Source organism: Desmodus rotundus, chromosome 4 (genome assembly GCF_022682495.2).
Source record: "Desmodus rotundus isolate HL8 chromosome 4, HLdesRot8A.1, whole genome shotgun sequence".
In the NCBI taxonomy this organism is placed as follows: domain Eukaryota; kingdom Metazoa; phylum Chordata; class Mammalia; order Chiroptera; family Phyllostomidae; genus Desmodus; species Desmodus rotundus.
In genome coordinates this window covers 85,890,318-85,914,518 of record NC_071390.1, presented here as the reverse complement: position 1 = coordinate 85,914,518, position 24,201 = coordinate 85,890,318, and the positions used below count along the sequence as shown (strand labels likewise).

At 37.8% G+C, this 24,201-nt stretch overlaps 1 protein-coding gene across 6 annotated transcripts in view; it reads right to left on the bottom strand.

Annotated features, from left to right (window-relative positions):
* The window catches only part of CCSER1 (coiled-coil serine rich protein 1), a 1,227,777-nt gene that overhangs the window by 934,886 nt on the left and 268,690 nt on the right, over positions 1-24,201 (bottom strand). For all 6 annotated transcript variants that reach the window (XM_045183762.3, XM_053923202.1, XM_053923201.1 and 3 more), the window contains exon 5: positions 18,653-18,773. In XM_045183762.3, the coding sequence (XP_045039697.2) occupies positions 18,653-18,773 (121 nt within the window). The remainder of the gene's footprint in view (positions 1-18,652; positions 18,774-24,201) is intronic.

Genomic DNA, 24,201 nt, shown 5'->3' with positions numbered 1-24,201 from the left:
TAATTGAGCAACAGTAAAATAATTTAAAAATTGAGAAAAAAGGGTAAATCTTAAACTAGCATGTGGTTCTCAGTTGCAGCTCAAAATAAGAAGACAGTCACTCATAAGATTGAATTGTAAGATACTGAAATTCGTTTTTAACAGTTGAGATCATATTCCATTTCTCCACGTGTAAATATGTTCTTTTCATCTTTCCCTACAGACTGGTGCTAATGACCCTGTATACTATACTGAAACATGGATCAATAAGTGCTCCTAAAAAGAAATAAATGTTGAAGAATGGCATTTCTTAAGAGAAAACTTAATTATGAATTTGGAATATTACCTGCCCACATCATTAAGTATTAATCCCAGAACTTAATAAAGTATAGGCATTCTCATTATCCTAGCATTTATTATCCAAGGCTCTATATTTATGATTCTGTACAGAGAAGTAAAATTTGTCATACAATAAAATATTCACAAGTGAAATGACTACTTATAAATTCAATCCCCCTTTAAATAGTCTTTCCCCATCCTATCCTCATCCTCAGCACAAAGTGCTTAACAGATTTTAAAAGGCTTTTGGAAAAGTCAATGAAATCCACGTATATTATTGTGAAAATGATCTTAACATAATAATATACAATTGAAGTAAAGCATGTCCTTATCTTCAGAACCATCACTATTTTGTCCAAAATAGTCTACCTTCCAAAAAGTTGCAATTGTAATCTAAACGTAAAATAGAAGATAAATTATTATCACGTTCTTGTTTTAGCCTTCTGCCACTTAACTCTCTTCTATTATAAAGTTTTGGTCTTTGTATTTACTGGCTCACATTTAGAACTCTTTTACTTATACATACTATCTTCAGATACATGCAGCTTTCTTTACTTATAAATCTTGGACTACAAAGGACTTAAATGATCATGTAGTCCAACAATTCATCTTATATTTCCTCACAAATGGTGGTTCAGAAGCAGAGAACACACTAGCCCGGAAGACCCGACTTCCTCCATTTTTTCCAAGTGGTGAACTTATGAACACTCAAAACTGTTGAAATATCACTTCTTATGAGATGCTGTTCTTACCATGACTAATATTAAACTATTAGTAATGGTTATGCATTAATCAAACCTAACTTTATTTTCAATTTGATAGTGTCAAAAAAGCAATCATGGTTGGTTCTACTTTCTACATTAAAGATAATATATTTAACTTCAAAAATAATCAAGTCTCCAGTATTTTTTTGAGTATCGAGTAGTTATTCTATAAGTACAGTGGAACCTTGTTTCTTGAACTTAATTAGTTTCGGAAGGCTGTTCAAGAAGTGATTCATTCAAAAACTGAATCATGTGTTTCCCATTAAAAATACAGGCATCAGCATAAATACAGGAAGGGTTGTTGAGTCTAGAACCGACGTTTTGTCTGAAAACTGACACTGTATGTGTGTGTGAGAACAATTTAGTTAGAACCAAATTGTTTGAGATGGGAGGTGCTCGAGAACCAAGGTTTGACTGCATTACAGATTTAAAAGAGCAATATTTGTTGTAAAAGAGACTCAAATCAAGCGGGTGATAAAAGATAACACTTCCTTTTGAAATAAGCAGATAATCGCATTATGTCTAGGTAAACTGAAGAAAATGTAAAGTCATAAATTTTATAGAACAATTTGTATTTTATTGACCTCCTCCCCATCTTCATCCTCAACTTATTCATAAGATAGATATTAAATCAAATATTTTATCATTTATCTTCTTTGTGCCCCAAATTATTTTACCTGTTTTACAGTTAAACATTGAATACTTAAAATAATACTACAAAGCAGGTGCTATTGCCTTTATTGTATCGCTGAGGATACTTGATTTCAATAAAATTAATAATATGTTCTACATGTTTCAGAATTTTAAGCAGAGAAATGTCAACTTTCAAAGCTTTTGATTTTCCTATCAGTCTCTCTCCCGTGGAAGATGAAAAGCAAAAATTTAATAGTGGGTAATATATAGAGAATTTTATGGTGTTATTGAATGATTTATGATATTATCTGCATTCACAATAGAATACATTCAAACAAAATACTTCAATTGTCTGAAAACAGAAACCTCCCCTAAGCTGATGTCACAGGGGCAGTCGAAGGAGGCAACATGGGCAGAACAGCTACTTTACAACGATGGCGATGTACCTGCAGCCTTTCTCAGCGATCTGACAAATTATATTTATATGACACTGTAAAGAATACAGTGGTACAGTGCTGCACCGCTGAACCGAAACACTTCAGTCATCTTATCAAGGCTGTCCCAACCCATCTGAAAAATAGCTCCGTCAATGAACGAAGACGAATTGTCAAACCAGATGCAAATATTACAACAGGATTTCTTGACTTGACAGGTTGTCTGCACAAGATATTATGACTCACTAAGGAGCAATAAACAGCAGAAGGATAAAATAACAACACTCAATCAAGGGGAGCAGTTTCTGTGGAGATTCTAATTTATTTATTTAGTATTAAAAAGCCCCTGGTTCTTGAGTAATACATGAAGTCTGAAAACAATCAACTTTCTTGGGTCTTTTTTTTTTAAATTTAACAAACCAGTGATTGATGAGATCTCATCTTCCAGTAAATAGATATTATGAAACATCGAAGGATCCTCTTATAAGCGATGGCAATTGATACAGCTTAATTGATCACACACCTCTTTTCTTTGGACCCTAGGCTTCTTCCTGCACAATCAGATCTCACAGGGTGAATGCCCCAGCTGCCCCCCTAAGCTCTGCCCACCAATACTGTGATCAGCTGTTCCTTGCAGCCCTCTGGGTCATGCGTAGTACACCACAGAGGTGAGGACTCAGGGCCATTTGAGCAGGAAATTCCCAGCACAGTGGGGACAGGAGGCACAAGTTCCGGTTACTGGGAAACCTTAGCTCTTCGGAACTCTTGCCTTGTGGATGAAGGCACAGACAGAAAAAAGATACCACCCAACCCTCTCAAGTGCAGAGCCCAAGGCAAGAATCCTGACTGCCTAGACTAAGCACACCGGTACTAAGAGGCAGACTCAGGTTTTTTGAGGTCTGAAGTTTACAAAATCTGGAGGTGTCATTAAAGAAAAAAATAGCTTTAGTAAGAAAAAAAAAAAAAAAAAGCTCCAAAAACAAAAAACCATGATCCTTTCTAGGGCCTTGTGAAGGTCCTCCTCAAAAGTGAGGGCCCTGAAACTAAGCTTCCTCAGCCTCAAGTAAACAGATTCCTGCCTCAGGGTAAAAGGTAGACAGGCGAAGTACTGGGTTGGTCAGAAGAGTTTTAGGGAGGTGTTACTTGGCCCTAGGACCAGCAAATGGACACACATGTGATTTCTTTAGACGTCTCCTTCTGGGCCACTCTCTCTCAATCCCTAATTGTAGGTAGATGGAGACCCTCCACCTCTATTTCATGGGTCTCCCTGTCCTACAGATAGCTTACAAAAAACATTGCAGCCTCCCTGACCAGCTCTGGGACATCAAGATGGTGCAGCTTTCAGCTGGCCCCCAAACTTCACCCTCTAGATTTTCTGGAGAGGTGTCAGATTTCAGTGCCTGGTATCCTTCAGTCTTCTCAGGTATAAATCAGCTGCTGTCTTTTGTGTTTCCAACTGCAGAGAACACATTTGAAACTCTGAATGATTCCCTTGAAGACGAGGCTTGAGACGAGAATATTACTCTTCCCAGCCCTAATTCCTCCTTCTAAAGCTATGGAGGGGACTCAAATTTTGCCAACAGTTCTCTGCACAGAAGTCTCTTCACTTAAATCTTCTGACAGTTGTTTCCACCCTTGAATTGACCAAAACAGGTACCATTTCTTTCAAAACCTACATGGGAAGAGGGCTGTTTCATGTTCATGGTAGTGCCCTGGTATTTAGCATATCCATGTCTCTATTTCTTTTTTTTCCAAGTAAAATGCTATTGATTAAAACTCACAAGTTAATAAAAGATATCCCACCAACTGGAAGAAAGTTTTGCAATGCACATAGCAACTCACACTTAGAAATCAGAATATACAAAGAATGTCTCCAAATACATATGAGAAGAGACAAATCCCCAATAAGGAAACGGACAAAAGGTATGGGCAGACAATTTATGGAAGAGGGAACACAAATGCCCAATGAACGTTCACGCAGGTGCTCTACACGACTGGCTATAAGTTGATGTGCATCAAAACCACAATGACGTGCCAGGTCACAGCCATAAGATTGGCAAAGTATAAAGCCTCACAGGGTTAAGTGTGGGTGGAGGTGGGCCATGAGAAGCTCTGGCGAATGACTTAGCATGGTCCGTTAAACTGAAAGACAGTATGTGCCATCCCACCGCCAAAGAAACCTCACACCAGCTCCGGAGCACATGAATGTTCACAGCGTAACTGTTTATAAAACAAGCACTATAAGCCATGTACATAGCTACTAACAGGATACTGGGTAAATATATTTTGATACATTTATATAATGGAATATTTATTATACACCAACAGAAATAACTACACTAGGGTTGTAAGGTAAACATTTATCAGCACACAGCTGGGTGGCGGCTGTGCCTTTTGGATACCCAAGGCCTGTAGTGGGGAGGGCAGAACTGGCTGTGCCTGACTGGCCCCAGGACAAGAACGAAGACCTTTGTGAAATGATTTAGGAAGGTAGATTTGTGCTGGAAGTGAAGAAGAGTTGTGTAACAAGCCAGGCTGGCCAAGATCAGAAGAAGCTCCATCTAAGGAAATCGACTGTCACTGGAGATGTCAAGCAGGGGTTGGACAACTTCATGGGCAGCGTACTAAGCCCAGGACATCAGTAGTGAAGGAGCAGGATTAGCCAAAGATGATCTTCATGACCCCTCTTCCACAGCCAAAGGCCCTGTGGTTCCATGATTCAGTGGCTTTGCAAAGTGTGGTCCAAAGAGGATAGGACTGAATGAGTAATCAAACTCTATCAGATCAATGCGCTGCAACAGTGCTCGCTAATAAAAGGGCATGGACCCTGGCACATGCAGCAACAGGAACACATCTCAAAAGCACGCTGAGTGAAAGAAGCCTTGCACAGAAGGTCACAAACTATATGATTCCACTTAGGGCATGCCTCAGTTTCTGATTCTTTGTTAAAGCGCTAAGTGATTGAGAGTAAATAAAGGCGAGAGACCAAGTATAGAGGAAAAAATATTAGTAAAGAATCATAAGAATCTCTGTAAGGACCTAAGTGGAATTTACTTAGACTCCTGAGGATTTCCAGTGAGAATCAATGGCAATGAGGCTGAACAGAATTTTGTGCAAAGCACTTTCATATGTTTCCCACTTGCATAGCTCTACCGATAATATTCAATATAAAGTAAAAGAATATCAGCCCTGGCTTGTGTGGCTCAGTGGATTGAGCACCAGCCTGTGAACTAAAGGGTTGACAGTTCTATTCCCAGTCAGGACACACGCCTAGGTTGTGGGCCATATCCAAAGTAGGGGGCACACGAGAGGCAACCATAGATTGATGTTTCTCTCCCTCACTCTCCCCCTTGCTTCTCCTCTAAAAATAAATAAATAAAATCTTAAAAAAACCAAATAACGTAAAAGAATACAAAAGTATCCCTTGACTAAACTATTACTGGTTTAAAATAAAATGTTAGGATTGTAACAATATTACATTATTTTATTATTACAATTAGTATACACATACTTCTTCTTTAACCTTAATGCAAGTACTTGGTAATGTACTGAAAGTTGTCATTTAATAATCATATGCAATTTGCCCAGGTTCTGCAATATACATTGACTCAGTTTTCTGTTCACCATCTCCAGCACCAGCACCCTAATCCAAGCTGCTGTCAGCAGTCACCTAAATGGTCTCACTACAGACCCTCAACCCACCCACCCTTAGCAGTGTGCTGGAAACTAGTTAACTCCCAGCTCTCGGGTGGGGATGCGGGGTGGGGGGAAGAAGCCCTGATTTGTAAGATTTGCCTATTACTATGGTGTAAATACACCCACCCTGGCTGCCTTCAAGCTTCCAGTGTTAAATCACTGAACCTGGAGCTGGGAAGAAAGGGTAACAAAGCAACTCCCCCAAGCTGGCTCCATCACCCTGCACCTCGGCCCTCATCTCACCCAGTTTGTTCTCTGTAAAAATGCAGGATGAGGTTTTTGAAAGATCGGTCACCTGGGACCTGGTTAAAAATGTTTTTGGTTTCTTTTTATTTCTATCAGCCTCCTTCCAATTTCTCCCTGCCCCTAGTCTTCACAGAGTATTTGAACAAACTGTTCTCTGTGCTGGTAAATGTTTCCTTTGCTTTTTCACTTAGTTCACTAATATCCTTCACATCTTAGCTCAAGAGTTACTTTCTCAGGGAAGTTTTTCTTGAACTTCATGGTTATGTTACAGCCCCATATTAAAGCCCTTACAACACGATACTACCTCTAACTGTGGCCCACGCCACATCTAGTCTTGGATTTCTTGATGCAGTTAATCAATGAATGAGTGTCTCCCTCACTAGACTCTTTAGTTCATGAGACAGAACTCAACTCCAAATCCTCAGCTCTGAGCACAGTGCCTACAACAAAGCTACTATTCAAGAATTACCTATTTTGATGGATTAAATGAATGAGTAAATGTGTGCCTGAAGGTATAAATACGTTCCTCTGCAATCTGTAAATGAGTTGGAGATGAGCTGATGAGAGGATCCTTTGATGTGTCTTCTGTACAGCTGTAGAGTTTGTAGAACAACTTTATAGATGACATTAGAAAGTACTTAAACTTTTCCAAACTTAATATACAGTATTCATTCAGATAAAACTAAATAAAAAGAGCTGACAGAACTTTCAACGTGTGTTCTTAAGAATCATCTAAGAATAAAGTAGGTTCATTTTAGCCCTTCTTAAAAATCTGACACTGCACCAAAGGAAGCACCTGTGCCCTTTCAGCAGCAGCTCCGCGAACCTTTTTCATGTCCACAGAATGAAGCACTACAAGGAGGCCTTGAACCTGGAGTGAACGACAGCGTGTTTGGCTAATGCATCGTCCCTACAAATGGAAACAATAAATAAAATCTCTTGGGAAGTTTTTTTTTTTTTTTTTTTTTAATTTTTTTTATTGTTATGCAATTACAGTTGTATGCCTTTTCTCCCCATCCCTCTACCCCACCCCAGGTGAACCCACCTCCCTCCCCCCTCTCCACCCTCCCCCTTGGTTTTGTCCATGTGTCCTTTATAGTAGTTCCTGTAATACCCTCTTCCCACTGTCCCCCCCCCCCCCCGGCTATTGTTAGATTGTTCTTAACTTCAATGTCTCTGGTTATATTTTGTTTGCTTTTTTCTTCTATTGCTTATGTTCCAGTTAAAGGTGAGATCATATGGTACTTGTCCCTCACTTCCTGGCTTATTTCACTTAGCATAATGCTCTCCAGTTTCATCCATGCTGTTGCAAAGGGTATAAGCTCCTTCTTTCTCTCTGCTGCGTAGAATTCCATTGTGTAAATATACCATAGTTTTTGGATCCACTCGTTTGCTGATGGGCACTTCGGTTGCTTCCAGTACTTGGCTATTGTAAATTGTGCTGCTATGAACATTGGGGTGCACAGATTCTTTTGGATTGGTGTTTCAGTGTTCTTAGGGTATAATCCCAGCAGCGGAATTACTGGGTCAAAGGGCAGTTCCATTTTTAGTTTTCTGAGGAAATTCCATATTGTTTTCCACAGTGGCCTCACCAGTCTGCATTCCCACCAACAGTGCACAAGGGTTCCCTTTTCTCCACATCCTCTCCAACATTTGTTTGTGGATTTGTTTATGTTGGCCATTCTGACTGGTGTGAGATGATACCTCATTGTGGTTTTAATTTGCATCTCTCTGATGGCTAGTGATGCTGAGCATCTTTTCATATGTCTCTGGGCCCTCTGTATGTCTTCCTTGGAGAAGTGTCTGTTCAAGTCCTTTGCCCATTTTTTAATTGGGTTGTTTGTCTTCCTGGAATGGAGTCGAGTGAGTTCTTTATATATTTTGGAGATCAGGCCCTTGTCTGAGGTATCGTTGGCAAATATGTTTTCCCATACTGTTGGTACTCTTTGTAATTTGGTGCTGTTTTCTTTAGCCATGCAGAAGCTTTTTATTTTGATGAGGTCCCATTTGTTTATTCTTTCCTTTATGTCCCTTGCTTTAGGGGATGTGTCTGTGAGGATGTTGCTGCGTGGAATGTCTGAGATTTTCCTGCCAATGTTTTCCTCAAGGACTTTTATGGTGTTACGGCTTATATTTAAGTCTTTTATCCATCTTGAGTTTATTTTCGTGTATGGCGTAAGTTGGTGATCGAGTTTCATTTTTTTGCACGTAGCTGTCCAGATCTCCCAACACCATCTGTTGAAGAGGCTGTTTTTGCTCCATTTTATGCTCCTGCCTCCTTTGTCAAATATTAATTGATCGTATAGACTTGAGTTTATTTCTGGGCTCTCTATTCTGTTCCATTGGTCTATGTGCCTGTTTTTATGCCAGTACCAGGCTGTTTTGATTACAGTGGCCTTGTAATACAGTTTGATATCAGGTATTGTGATCCCTCCTGCTTTGTTTTTCTTTCTCAAAATTGCTGCAGCTATTCGAGGTCGTTTATGGTTCCATATGAATTTCTGCGATGTTTGTTCTATATCTGTGAAATATGTCATGGGTACTCTAATAGGGATTGCATTGAATCTATAAATTGCTTTGGGTAGTATGGCCATTTTGATAATGTTGATTCTTCCAATCCATGAACATGGTACATGCTTCCATTTGTTTGTATCTTCCTTAATTTCTTTCTTCAGTGTTGTGTAGTTTTCTGAGTACAGGTCTTTTACCTCCTTGGTTAGGTTTATTCCTAGGTACTTTATTTTTCTTGTTGCTATATCGAATGGGATTTTTTTCCTGATTTCTGTTTCTGCAGTTTCGTTGCTGGTGTACAGGAATGCCTTTGATTTCTGGGTATTGACTCTGTATCCAGCTGTTTTGCCAAATTTATTTATTAGGTCGAGTAGTTTTTGAGTGGAGTCTATAGGGTTTTCCATGTACACTATCATGTCGTCTGCAAACAGTGACAGTTTCATTTCCTCCTTTCCAATTTGGATGCCTTTTATTGCTTTTTCTTGTCTGATTGCTGTGGCTAGGACTTCCAATACTATGTTGAATAGGAGTGGTGAGAGAGGGCATCCTTGTCTAGTTCCTGATCTTAGTGGGAAAGCTCTAAGTTTTTGTCCATTGAGTGTGATGTTGGCTGTAGGTCTCTCATATATGGCCTTAATTATGTTGAGGACTGCTCCCTTTATTCCCACTTTGCTGAGTGTTTTTATCAGAAATGGGTGCTGTATCTTATCAAATGCTTTTTCCGCATCTATTGATATGATCATGTGATTTTTGTCTTTGCTGTTGTTGATGTGATGTATTATGTTTATTGATTTGCGAATATTGTACCATCCTTGCATCCCTGGGATGAATCCCACTTGGTCATGGTGGATGATCTTTTTAATATATTGCTGGATGCGGTTTGCTAATATTTTGTTGAGAATTTTAGCGTCTATGTTCATCAGCGATATTGGCCTGAAGTTTTCTTTCTTCGTTGTGTCTTTATCTGGTTTTGGGATTAGGATGATGTTGGCTTCATAAAAAGAGTTTGGGAGTCTTCCATCAGTTTGGATTTTTTCGAATAGTCTGTGAAGGATAGGGGTTAGTTCTTCCTTAAATGCTTTGTAGAAATCTCCTGTGAAACCATCTGGTCCAGGGCTTTTGTGTGATGGGAGTTTCTTGATGACTGCTTCAATTTCCTTTGCTGATATTGGTCTGTTCAGGTTTTCTGCTTCTTCTTCAGTCAGTTTTGGAAGATTATATTTTTCTAGAAATGTGTCCATTTCATCTAGGTTTTCAAATTTCTTAGCATACAGGTCTTCATAGTAATTTCTTATGATCCTTTGTATTTCTGTGGTATCAGTTGTAATCTCTCCACTTTCATTTCTAATTCTGTTTATTTGGATCCTCTCTCTTTTCTTTTTGATGAGCCTACTTAAAGGCTTGTCAATTTTGTTTATCTTTTCAAAGAACCAGCTCCTGGATTCATTGATCCTTACAATTGTGCTTTTAGTCTCTATGTCATTTAGTTCTGCTCTGATCTTGGTTATTTCCTTCCTTCTGCTTGCTCTGGGCTGTCTTTGTTGTTGTTCCTCCAGTTCTTGTAGGCGTAGGGTTAGGTTGTTTGTTTGAACTGTTTCTAACTTCTTAAGGTAGGCCTGTATTGCTATGAACTTCCCTCTCAGGACTGCCTTTGCTGTGTCCCATAGGTTTTGGGTTGTTGTGAGTTCGTTTTCATTTGTTTCCAGGAAGTTTTTGATTTCTTCCCTAATCTCGTTCTTGACCCATTCATTGTTTAATAGCATGCTATTCAGTCTCCATGCTTTTGAGTGTTTTGGGTTTTTACCCTTGGCATTGGTTTCTAGTTTCAGACCCTTGTGGTCAGAGAAGATGCTTGATATGATTTCAATTTTCTTGAATTTGTTGAGGCTTGCTTTGTGTCCTATCATGTGGTCTATCTTTGAAAAAGTTCCATGGACACTTGAAAAGAACGTGTATTTTGCTTCTTTGGGATGAAAAGCTCTGTATATATCAGTTAAGTCCATTTCCTCTAAGGTATTGTTAAGTGACACAATATCTTTGTTGATCTTTTGTTTGGAAGACCTGTCCATTTTTGATAGTGGGGTGTTAAAATCCCCTACTATAATTGTGTTGCTGTCAATATCTTTCTTGAAATCCTCCAATATTTTCTTTATGTATTTGGGTGCTCCTATGTTGGGTGCATATATATTTACAATGTTTATGTCTTCTTGGTGGATTCTTCCTTTGAGTATTATGAAGTGACCTTCTGGGTCTCTCTTTATGGCCCTTCTTTGGAAGTCTATTTTGTCTGATATGAGTATTGCTACTCCTGCTTTTTTTTCCTGTCCGTTTGCTTGGAAAATTTGTTTCCAGCCCTTCACTTTCAGTCTGTGTAAGTCTTTTGTCCTGAGATGGGTTTCTTGTAGGCAGCATATGTGTGGGTCATGTTTTCTTATCCATTCAGCTGTTCTATGTCTTTTGATTGGAGCATTTAATCCATTTACATTTAAGGTTATTATCGATAGGTAGTTATTCATTGCCATTATTTCCTACCTGTGTTCCTCTGTCTTTCTCTTTTCCTTCCTTTCCTTAAAGCAGTCCCTTTAGCATCTCTTGCAGAGCTGGTTTGGTGGAGCTGTATTCTTTTAGACTTCTTTTGTCTGGGAAGCTCTTTATTTGGTCTTCTATCTTGATTGAGAGCCTTGCTGGGTAAAGTAGTCTTGGTTGCAGGCCTCTTGTTCTCATTACTTGGAATATTTTTTGCCATTCTCTTCTGGCTTGGAGCGTTTCCATTGAGAAGTCAGTTGCTAACCTTATTGGGGCTCCCTTGTATGTTACTTCCTTTTTCTCCCTTGCTGCCTTTAAGATCCTCTCTTTGTCTTGGAAATTTGCCATTTTAATTATGATGTGTCTTGCAGTGGGTCTCTTTGGGTTCCTCTTGCTTGGGACTCTCTGTGTTTCCTGGATTTGGGTGACTTTTTCTCTCCTCAGATTAGGGAAATTTTCCATCATTACTTTTTCAAACAGGTTTTCTATCCCTTGCTCTTCTTCTTCTCCTTCTGGTATTCCTATTATACGGATATTGTTACGTTTCATGTTGTCCTGCATTTCCCTTATTGCCTCTTCATTCTTTCTGAGCCTCTTTTCCTTTTCTTGCTCCTTCTGGGTGTTTTTTTCTACTTTATCCTCCAGCTCGCTGATCCGATCCTCTGCTTCATCAAGTCTGCTTTTCATTCCTTCTACTGTGTTCTTCAATTCAGAAATTGTATTCTTCATTTCCGCTTGGCTCTTGTTGATATTTTCTATTTCCTTTTTCATGTTGATATAGTTTGCAGTGAGTTCATTGTAGTTTCCTTGTAGTTTCTGGTTGTTCTCTTTGAGCTCAGAGAGCTCAGTGAGTTTCCTGATGACCATTGCTTTGAACTCAGTATCTGATAGTTGACTTGCCTCTTTTTCGGTTAGTATTCTTTCTGAGACTTCCTCCTTTCCTTTCATTTGGGAATTGTTTCTTTGTCTTCCCATTGTTTGTGAGGTTCTTCTTGTTGGCCACTGCGTCTTAAATTGCTTTGTTCTGACTCCCTGGATTTATGATATGAACTTCTATGGTAGAATGCCAATGGGATTCGGTGGTGCTGTCTCCTTACTCTCCTGTGCTCAGTGGTCTTGAGGTGACGTTTATGTGTTTAACACGGTCTAACTCTAGTCTTTTCAGCACTCCAGGTTTTGTTGTCTCACCTGTGGGAAAAAGAGAAAAGGGGGGCGAAAGAAAAGAAAAAAAAAAAAAAACACACACACACACAAAACAAACCAAAAGAAAGATGGGAAGGAGGGAAAAAGGAAATAGGAAAGGAGGAAAGGAAGGAAGGAGGGAAGAAGGAATAAAGAAAGATCGGAGGCAAGATAAGAAGGAATTTTAGCAAAAATTAAAACATAGAAATAGATAAAAGAAGGCAGGAAGAAGACATAAAAATGGTAAAGGATGGGAGGAAGAAGGAATGAAAAAAAAGAAAAAAAGAGAGAGGAAGAAGGAATTCAGGGGGAAAGGAAAAAAAAGAAAAAGGATAAAAAAAAAAAAAAAACCTTCTGTTGGCTTTAAACCGGTCAGGTTATTTCTGCTGGTGTCCTGTCTGTGCAACGGGAGGGGGTGTTTGGAAGGATTGGTTTCACTTTTCTCTCTTCCTGGGTCACACTCTTCGCTGTTTTGTAAGTGTGGTCCCTGGCAGTCAATCAGTCCGTTGATCAGCCAATCCAGCTGCTTTGGCTCGTGATGCGTGCGCGCGCAGCAGGGGAATCCAGCCACTTTGGGTCTGTGACGTTATTTTGTGCCCTGAGCGCACAGCCGGCGGACCAATAGAGCCGCCAGGGCTTGGAACGCTGGCGCGCAGGTGGCGGATTCAGCCGCCTTGGGGTTAGGACACTCGCCAGCAGCTTTGTATTTAGAAAACAGGCACCCAGCCGGCCCTGTGCTTGGTGAGCGCGCGCAGCCCGCTGAGCCACAGGCTTTGTGCTTGGGGGCCCGATCCAGCCGCCCTGGGCTTGAGTCTCTCGGGCGGGCGGGGCCGCCCTGGGACTGAATCACGCGGCACTCGGTTCCGAGGTTTTGGGCCTGTGGGTAGAGCAGCTAGACTCTGGTCCAAATTATCTCGGAGGTTTCAGGTGTGGGCGCCCCTCCGGGGTTTCAAGTGTGGGTCCCGTTCGCTAATCTGCTCGCGGCGCGCGACCGGACCTCAGGTGAGCGTAGCAGTCCAGGGGTGGAGGGGGAGGGGCGCCAGGGGCCTCGGCTACTACCGAGAGTTCTCTAATTAGCCCCTGAGTGTCTCTATTTTCTTTTTCTTTTTGAGAAATTCCTCCTTTTCAAGCCCCCCTGGTCTAATCAAGCACCTGGCTGCTCACAGCGCAGCCTGGCCCTCTCCCAAGACTCCTGCAGCAGCCCCTGCGCCAGGGCTGGCGCTTCTGCCGCCCTTGTACCGCGCGGTCCTGGGTCCCGTGGACCTTATTGTCCTTCAGCACTCTTCTTACCGTCAGATCTTTCAGTGTCCTCTATCTTTGGTCTCTGATCTTCGTATATGCTGGAGTACTGTTGGCTGTTCGCTCTGCTCCTCAGATCAGCTAGGTATTTCCCTGGCGTTGAGGGGAAGTGGACTCCGCTCCCACCTATGTTGCCGCCATCTTCCCCTCTTGGGAAGTTTTGATCTCCATATAAAATAAAGAGCGTAGAAATTGACAAAAATAATAGAAAATTTCTCTCTCTTGCATTCTCCTTTATGTCTCTAAATTTACAATGGCTACAAAATCCCTTTATTTCAGATATTGAGTCATGGTATGTATGACTCAAAAGGAGTGCATGCACTTCCGCAAATATATTTCTAATAAAAGCACAAAATAAAATCCAAAAACTAATGAAAGAAGTGGTTTTTTCCTTCTCTTCAGAGTTTGAATTTTTAGTACCTTTTGTTTTGAGATATGCATAGGTTTGAGTAACATGCTAAGTGTGGCTGGATATGTGAATATTTTTTTTTAAATACTAGGATTGTATAAATTTAAAAAGCTTTGTGCTCAATGGTTTTTGATCCCAACATTTTATGCTTGTGATGAAATAACTGAAAGCTGTATACACCTGTGGGACCACAAGGACCCTTTCTCTAGCAAATTTACCCTTTCCATGGTATTCTGAGCTCCCTCTGAGACTAGACTAAAAAGGACAGTAAAATCCGTCTCTTTGATGTATCAGCAAGAGCAAAGGTCTGACACCCTCCCAGCACAGTGCTCCGAAGGCAGCTTTCCTTCTTAAAAGATTTAGATGTTTTCTCCCTATGACTTGCTATGCTGAAAAATGTATATTTCATTCTTAATAGAAAGTATAATTCCTATTTTTCTTTAAAAAAATGTCTAAAAGTGATAAATACATGAGAATATTTAAAAAACAAATTGTCAAAATTAGAATATTTATCCCCAGACTATGGCTAAAAGTGGGTAAAAAATACAAATATTTCAGTCATAAAATATTTCTTACATTCTAAAGTGATATATCAATACAATGATGTAACTAAGACCAATATTCTGGGTTTATTTTCCTAAGTTTATACCGACACATCAATAAACTCGATCCGACTTTAAACAATCATACGCCGAGCCGAAGCCCGCACCGTACATCAGATAAACAGCAGCCGTTGCCTGTGTGCCATAGCCATCTTTCAGGTGCACATTCTCCCTCTGCGCCCAGATTGCAGCATCCTCTTGCATACGCTTTCTTACGTACACTCCGATGTGTTCTGAAGCCCCGATATTGAGATTACTGCAGTTCTCAGCAAGAGACTTGCTGCGTTTTGAACTATATGGCTCTATGAGTCAGTCCTATGCTTCACGGACTCGGTACTTTTTTTATCATGTAAAGCCTGCACAATTACATAGAGAATCTAAAGGAAATATTCAAAGATAATACCACAACTTACCACGTTTTAATATCTTGGTATTATAGTATTGGTGAATTGTTATTTTCCAAGTGGAAAACCCAAAATACACAATGCTAATACCATAGAGGGCTTTGATAACTCCACCTATCAAAATGTAATACGGTTATATACCTAATATGCATGCTGTAAAAATTATAAAATTCCTATATTCTTGCCTTCCTCTTGTGTTTCAGGTATTGCACTGTAAGGTAAAGTAATTTTCTTTGAAATAAACAAACTATAGTTAAGAAAGTTTTAAAAAGTTAGTCCAAGGTCTAGATTCCAAACCACCAACTTCTCCTGCTTCTCAACAGCATGACTAGGTCAAACAACATTAGATAAAATTAATTAGGTAAAAAACATTTAATACAACAAATGAAGATAAACATAATTGTATTTTAATGTAGCATTATGATATCTGTAGTTTAAATATAATAAAGAATTCTGACTTAAAAATAATGGTTATTGTCCTGGCTGGTGTCGCTCAGTGGATTGAGCGTGGGCTGAGAACCAAAGGGTTGCAGTATTCGATTCCCAGTCAGGGCACATGCCTGAGTTGTGGGCCGGGTCCCCAGTGGGGGCCACGTGAGAGGCAGCCACACACTGATGTTTCTCTCCCTCTCTTCTCCCTCCCTTCCACTCGCTAGGAATAAATAAAATCTTAAAAAAAATAATGGTTATTACATCACTACCTATAATGAACATTGTTTTCACTTCCTAGCTTCAATCCCCATCTTCTTTTATCAATATTATCCATATTCCAAGTGCAGAATCACCTTTCCCTTCTTATCTTCACCTGTGCTGCACAGTTCGTCAAGTAGCTTGGTTCTAGCCAATCATATCATCAAATACTCCTGGGCACAGTAAATGCCTCAGATAGTCGTGTCAAACAAACTAAGCCAGTCAAAGCCAAGGATACTCAAATTGGGGATTTTTAATTTTGAGTAAAGGGAAAGAGAAACCATCTCTTTGCACTGGATTTATTGAAAAGATAAACATCTGTCCCAATAGCTGCTGAGGGCAGAAATGGCACCATTAGAGGAACCTCCTGAACACGGAAACTATACGCGGGAAAACAGAACGAGAGATGCAGTTGGAGAGAATGACTCTTTATGACCTGAGTACCAGACCCAACCGTACTTGAGGAAATTCCAACCTCTATAACTTTTAATCACATGAGCCAATAACAACCAACACCCTTGATCCTTCTGAAACCGATTTGCCTTGTGGTTTCTCTCATTGGCAAACAAGAGTTTTGAATTAATCACTATGTCTTTATATTTATATTGTGTTCTGGCCATATATTCACACCTATCACTTCATTCTGAAAATACCAATGTGAGATATTGAGGGCATGTGTCATCTCCATTTGATAGACGACCACTATTTGTATGGTTTCATTAAAATCGCAATTTAATATATACGGTAGAAAAAATTTCAAATGTTAGATGTATACCGTGACCTGGTCAGCTGAAATTGTAAGAAGACTATAATGGAGACATTAATCAAGTAATCAACTGATAGTTGAATATGAGATGTAAAGGAGAAAACATATCAAGATTTTAAGAAAAGAAAAATAATAGCTTTACATAAATATAGAAGTCAGAAAGAATGAAAATTTTAAGGGGGCTGGAAAAATCACTAATTCAGTTTTAGAGATACCTTGTATCTCTAGATTCTGGTAGGACACCTAGTTAAACAATTCCAGTCAATGACTTTACATATTAGACTTGCATTCAGAAGAGCCTTCAGGAGAATAAAAAATATCTGTAAATCATTAGTAATGTTGATGGTTGAAGCTATAGAAGGGGCACCGTAATGAATACATCTATAGATTTTTAGATTTCAGGTCTTCTATCAATATAACTTCACATAATACTATAATGATCCTGTAAGGGTGGTAATATCACACCAATTAACAGATTAAGAAAGGGACGCACAGAGACTTTAAATATAATGTCCCCAATTTTTATCTAATATGTAGCAGAGTTAAGATTTTAATCAGCATCTCACTGACTCAGAAAAGTAAATAATAACAAACCTACATGAATGAATGAATGTGTGACATTACTGCGAGAGGCTATGTAAACAAGTAACAGGTTCAGAGAACACAGAGGAGTATGAGGACAGATGTAGAGTCACAGGAAGAAAATGACAGCCAGTTAACAAATTTTATCTGCCTTAATCCACACCTCAGAAAAAAGAAGCCCGAGTATTCATAAAGTAGCTAAACACTGGGAAAAAGATATTTAATGTAAGTAAATAAAACTATTAACTAGTTTGGAAGTGAGCCACTAAAAAGTATTTAAAAGAATTCAATATCCAATTCACAAATATATAGGTAACATATAAACTCATATATATAGACATAGATATATAGACATACACACACATAGAGAGAGAGAGAAATAAAATATGTTTGAGTTTTCAAATATAATTCAATTGGCATATGTTAAATGTAATTTTCCTTCTATTAGACAAAAATGGCTTTTGGAACCTAAAAATTAGACTATATTAAGAGCAGTTAAATTGTTTTCACTTTTATATTGTATTAAAACTGAATTACAATCATTACTTTCTGAATTGGTTAATATTTCCTCTCTCTTTAATAAGGATATTAATACTATATTCATGCAATCAAATACACACATTGCTCCATTTGAACTCAATATTACCAAATGTAACATTAAGGGACTTTCTAATTGATTTCACGAAGAGTAGCAGGCACTTTTGTTCCAGAGAACTCTGTCTTTGGGAGCTTATTCAATAGAAACACATTAAGAAACAAACGAGTGTGACACAGAGGCATCAATGGAGGAAAACTAGCAAGGGCTTGAGGTTACTCCTGCCTCTCTGATGAAGCCGGTGGCGAGACAGCAATTCCTGGCAACACCGTACGTCAGCAAGTCTCCAATCTTCAAGCAGACACGGCATTACTTTCACTGGACAATCATCAGTAAATTTTCCTTCTTCATTTATTTAATGCATATCCAGAAATAATCCTAGTTTATTTGATACTTCAAGTCTATATATCTCACATTCATTACCATGAATTTAATTCTTTCTGGCCATTATAAGAAAAAAAATCTATCATTTACTGAGTATAATATCAAACTTAAATATAAACTAAGCTTAATCTGCTTAAATAAGCAAGAATAGAAAAACATTAAATAGTGTGAAGTTTTAATTTAGGATAATTTATTTAAAATAGTAACTTTTACTCCTTATAAAAATGCAAACCAAATTTAGGCTAGGAAGTTTATATTAAAATATGATCACATTTTAGGCCATTAAGTCCTACAACTATAAAATAAGCAATTCCAGTACATCCATGTTCACGGCTAAGGAAGCCAAGTGCTTCAGACTTCTTACCCATGCCCCTAAGGCACGGTAACCACACGAACCCTGGATGAGATATAGTTCCAACACACGAAGTTGAAAGACACTGGTTATTCATGAGACTGTAGATTGATTTCTAATGTTGTACAAAACTTATTTCTGTGCTCTCAATATGCTAGTGTTAACACATTCATTATAAATCGCAGCTTCTGAACAATCTAATTCTGATTGGTTGTCTATTAGTTTTACAAAGCTCTAAGAAATCAAATGAACAACTTACTGTTTGGAAGGTTCAGGAAACTTTAGTTCTTCTCTTTTCTTCATTTCTACTGTTGGCTCCATAGGAGTGAGAACTACGGCAGCACATGAGACTACAGAGTGGTATGAATCCTCCCGGCAAACTGTTTTTATTAAAAGAATCAATTGTAAATGTCAAAATCATTTATTAACTATTCTCTTTCCCTTTTTTCTTTTTTTATTTTCAGTTAAATTAAAGTGATAACTCAATGGAAACATTACTTATCATTAAATTATCCTTAATTATCATTTTCTACTCTTTTTCACTCATTAGTTGTATGACCTTAGGCAATTATTCTGTTTTAAGCCACACAGTGAAAAGAGTGTTGCCAACACTTTACAGTGCTTCATTTAAAAGAGAAAGAAAGAAAAGCTTTTCATTGAAGAATGAGAACACAAATAATACACAGTTAAATTAATCTTTGTAACATGAACACATCTGTTTAATCAGCATTACTATCAACAAATAGGGCATTACTAGCATCCTAAAAACCCTGTAGTACCCTTTCCAAATCATTACTGTAGCTTCCAAAGTTAGCCGTCATAATTACGTATAAAACCATAGATCAGTTTGTCTACTTCTAACCTTTATATAAATGACATCATATTTTTTTGTGGGTAAACTCTTTTATGTATGGCTTATTTCAATCTGTTCATTCTTATAACTGTATAACTGTAGCTTTCCAATGAATGATACATATGTATATATGTGTGTATGTATGTGTATATGCATATATATTTATGCATATGTATGTATATGTGCACATATATGTATATGTGTGCACATATACATACATACACAGGGTGGGGCAAAAGTAGGTTCACAGTTGTAGTACATGAAACAGAGAGTTTATTCTTGTATTCTTTATTAATTATTATATTATTTCCCATGTGGACAACTGTAAAGCTACTTTTGCCCCACCCTGTATACACACAGACACACACACACACTTTATTGGTAATGGACGCTTGGATTGTTTCTGGTCTGGGGCTACTTTAAAAATGTCTATAAACTTTCTTATACTTTTTGTGCATAAACAGTTTAGTACTGCAGAAATACTTATGAACTGCTTCTAGGGCATGTTCATATGTTTTGTGTTCAGCTTCAGTAGACAGTTCCAAACCGTTTTCTCACCTGATTGTGCTAACCTGCATTCCCCAAATAGAACCAGAGGTCCAGGTGTTCTGCATCTATACCAACACTTGTTTCTTTCTGTTTTTTCTTTTTAAAATTTCAATATTGTATTAATTTCATTGCTATATACAAATTAGCACAAATTTTTCAGCTTAAAACAATGCCCATCTATTATCTCATAGTTCTGTTTGTTACTCTAGGTAGGCTCAATTGTGTTCTCTGATTAAGGTCACTCAAGGCCAGTGTCAAGCTGGCAACCAGGCTTCGCTCTTATCTAAAGTCTATGGGCAAAGAATGCACTTCTGAGCTTGTTTAGGTTGTTAGCAAAATTTAGTTTTTGCAGTGGTGAGACACAGGTCTCCTTTGCCTTGCTGTCTAGTGGCCAGTGACCACTCTGAGATCCTAGAAGCTACCTGCAGACCAATGGCCAATTGCCTGTCTATGTCAGCAATGGAGAACATCCCCCACATTAAAGACCTCTCATGCTTCATATCTAATTTCTCCTTTTGCTAACAGCTGGGGAAATATTCCTCTGCTGTTAAAGGACTCATGTGATTAGGTTAGATTATCTCCTTTTTTATTACCTCAAAGTCAACTGATTAATAATCTTAATTTCATCTGCAAAATCCCTTTTGTCATGCAACATAACGTAATTAAAGTAGTGAAGTCCTATCATCTTCCAAGTGGAATTACACAAGGGCTAAAGTCCTGTGTCATCTTAGAATTCTGCCTACCATGGCTATTCCTGTAAGTGTACAGTAGTATCACATTGTAGCTTTAATCTATACTTTTCTGACAAGTAATACATTGAATATATATAATAAATCCTCACTTTACATGATTCTGATATGCACATATTTCAGTTACATAGTTTAGTTAAATAACATGAGACACTACCAAAAATAAGTTTCAAATTTTAATTAGCATGGTATATCAACTATAATTGTCTAAAGTACCAACTTCTCTACTAGCTCTTCAGCCCACTAATCAAAGCTTCTTTCAAAGCCTGTCAATGCTTGGTCATCATGCATCTCTAACTCAGTTTCAGCACAGACCTCGAAGTGTGTAGATGCTTTGCTCCCTTGTCTTCAGTGACAACCCCATGTGAGCCTTGACAACAATGAGTGCCCTAGGGAAGGAATTTGCCAGTGGAAGTGAAAGTATAGGAAAGAAATGAAAACTGCTAGGGCTGGAAGCAATATTTGAGTTGATTATAAATAAAAAAGGTCAGTAATCATCAATCTAAATACTCATTTCAAGAACTATGAGCTAGACAACAAATTAACGCCCTCCCCAAGGTAAACAGAAGGGAACTCTAAACAGGACAGCACACATTAACGGGAGAGAAGAGAAGAACCAACAGCGCACACAAGTCAGCCAAGCGGTGCGGGGCAGCGATCCGAGAGAGGAAAATAGTATGTCCCAGGCTCTTCAATTTCCCTATAAAAAAACTTGCTGAATTAGTAATCTGCTCAGGGCTCGAATCTGAGGTATAAAATAAATGACCATTTTAAGGAGAGCTGAATTTAAAACAACCCTGTGGTATTCAAGAGACAAAAATGAATATTTAGCCTGTTTCAAGGAAGAGAGGCCCTGATTTCCTCCTCATTGTCTCTCTAATGACATCAAACTGATTTTTGTTATTTATTTTTTTCATTTAATTTTCTGCACTGATTCTTGGCATGAACTTTGAGTCTATGACAGACAATTTCACCACAGATGGGAGCTGAGAACTCTATTATATTTTAAATTTACACTGTTGCCTAACCACTGCTAGTAAAGAAATAGACTAATAACATTGTTGATTTACATTTCTGAGATAACATTTGCTTATTCAATAAATATTTAATGAATTACTGCTATGTCCCAAGAAATATGCTGTGATAGGATTCTACTTGGGCAAGAAAGAAGTGCCCCTTTCCCCAACATGTGTTTAGTGAAACTTTGATTTCTTCTTCTAGAGATATTTCTCAAATATTAGGACAATAGGCCTCTGACCAGTTTTGGTGAAAGCATTTAGCTAGTTCTCTACAAGGGAAAACAGAGCTGTAAATTTTAAAAAAGAAAAAGAGAGAAGCGAGCAGGAAAAATGCTGTAAGTAAATTTAAAAAATTTAAAAATAGGAAACATCTGTTTATTCAAGGTAATTTGAAAATCATTACTAAATTTTTATGAACTGGAGGCTGGAATAATTGACAATGCACTCAAAGGTATAAGGCATTAAAAACCATAACTAGGCCAATAAGGAAACAACCCTCATTGGCTGGTAATGAGAAAAGTGGCAATAAACGGACAGGTCTGGAGATGGGTGGTGGAGACCTCCGTGTAAACCACTAGGCTCTCATATTTAGCTGAAGTTAAATTACACTCGGGTTTCAATATCTTTCAGTTTTATTTATCCTGAGATAAAAGAATTAGTGTAATAAATGCAAGTTAAGCAAATAAGTAATAGAGAAGTTATAACTTCAAAAAAAGTGAATGGAATAATAAAAGATAAGTACGTATTTTTCAAAAAAAGAATATTTTTAGGTAGTTATAATGATAAAAACACCAAAAATGATCAAACCTTCTGGGACGTCCAAAGTCAGAAAACTACAATTATTGGGGCAGAGTAGAAATGGTTTTTAGTTTTATTTCATTTATTTATTGTATAAAAATTCATGTGTAGTTGCTATACACTCTTACATTGGCTATGTTAGTTCCATGTGTACAACATAGTGATTCAACATGTTCATACCTTACAATGTGATCACCCCACTAATTCTAGTAACCATCTGTCACTGTGCAAACTTCCCGCAATATTCTTGACCACATTCCCCTTTCCCTCCTCAACTAGCCCCCATCCCTTTTCTTCTGGTAAACATCCCTTGGGTCTATGAGTCTGGTTTTTGGGGGTTTTTTTGTTTTGTTTTGTTTTCAGATTCCACATCTAAGAGAAACCATATGGTATTTATCTTTTTCTGCCTGACTTACTTCACTTAGCATAATACCCTCTGGATCCACTCATATTGTCACAAATAGCAAGATTTCATTTCTCATTTTAAAATTGAATAGTCTGACTCAGTCACTTAGTGTCACCTGTCTTTAGACCATAAATAATGTGCTATTACATGAAACGGCTCACCATCATTACTGTACTCTATAAAATGTTTCTTTCAGCCACATAAACTGGGATGTAAAACCTGTGAACATATAAATTTTAAGTTACTCTTTATCTCTAGTTTGATATATCAAAATATTTTAAATACTAAACTTATATATTTATTTGGTCTTTTAATTTATGAAATCAATTTTAAAGCAGTAACAAAACAATATATTTCATTAATGCTCACAAAAGTGTCAAAGATATATTAGGAGAGGCATTTTTCTTTCAATCAAAATTGAAATATTTCACACTATTGAAGGTGCCTAGAGCAAAGTTAACTTATAAATATCATGTATAACTACATTATTCCAATTTACTAGAATTGTTTAATACAAGAAACAAGTTGCAAGTTTAGAAGGAAACACTTCACTTTTTTCACTTGGAAGTGCTAACTTTTCTATATGTTCCTTTTCAAATATCCAGAGTCCAAATATCTACCATCTACCCCACTGGTGAAGCTTAACCCAGAACAAGGGTAACAATTATTTAACATATGCTGAAATAACATTTTGTGGTAGGCAAAGTTCTATGTACTATCAATTTATAGTTACAATATTGTCTTTATACCCAAGAAAATTTTATGGGGTAAATACTATTGCTATACCCATTGTATACTGTTCAAGGTCACACAGCTTGGGAGTAACAAAACCTGTGTTCCATCAATTTGCCTCTAGTCCTTATGCTATTGACCACACTCCATGTTGATTCTCATTTAAATATAAGATATCAAGGGCCCTGAAATAGTAAATTTAATAGTTATATGTTCAGTTATAATTATATTCATTAATATTCTGACATCTGAATTCTTTACTCTAATTAAACTATATAATCATTAAACAATTTGCCTCAGAATGTAATGCAACTTTGACTTACTATGCAAATGATCCAAGTTACAAACTGTTTCAAAAAGCCTTACAGCAATTACTGTACTATTGCTCCACTGGAGAATGAGTGGAAAGAGTCAGGATGAAGCCCACTATTAGACACATTTATCTTTGATAAGGAAGGGTATATAGTTGAGAAAAATAAGTATTTTTACATATATTCGTAATAAATTGTTGTTGATTTTTCTTTCCCAGCACCACTATAGGTACTGGAGATGCATCAGTAAGTGTAAATGACAAAAATGCACTCCTTGGGGGAATGTGTATCTTCTAACGGAATGGAATCCCAAATCAAATTTACCTCTGCAGTTGTTCTCATCAGTAAAATATGAATAATAAAAATATCTTCTTGAGTTATTCTGAGTATT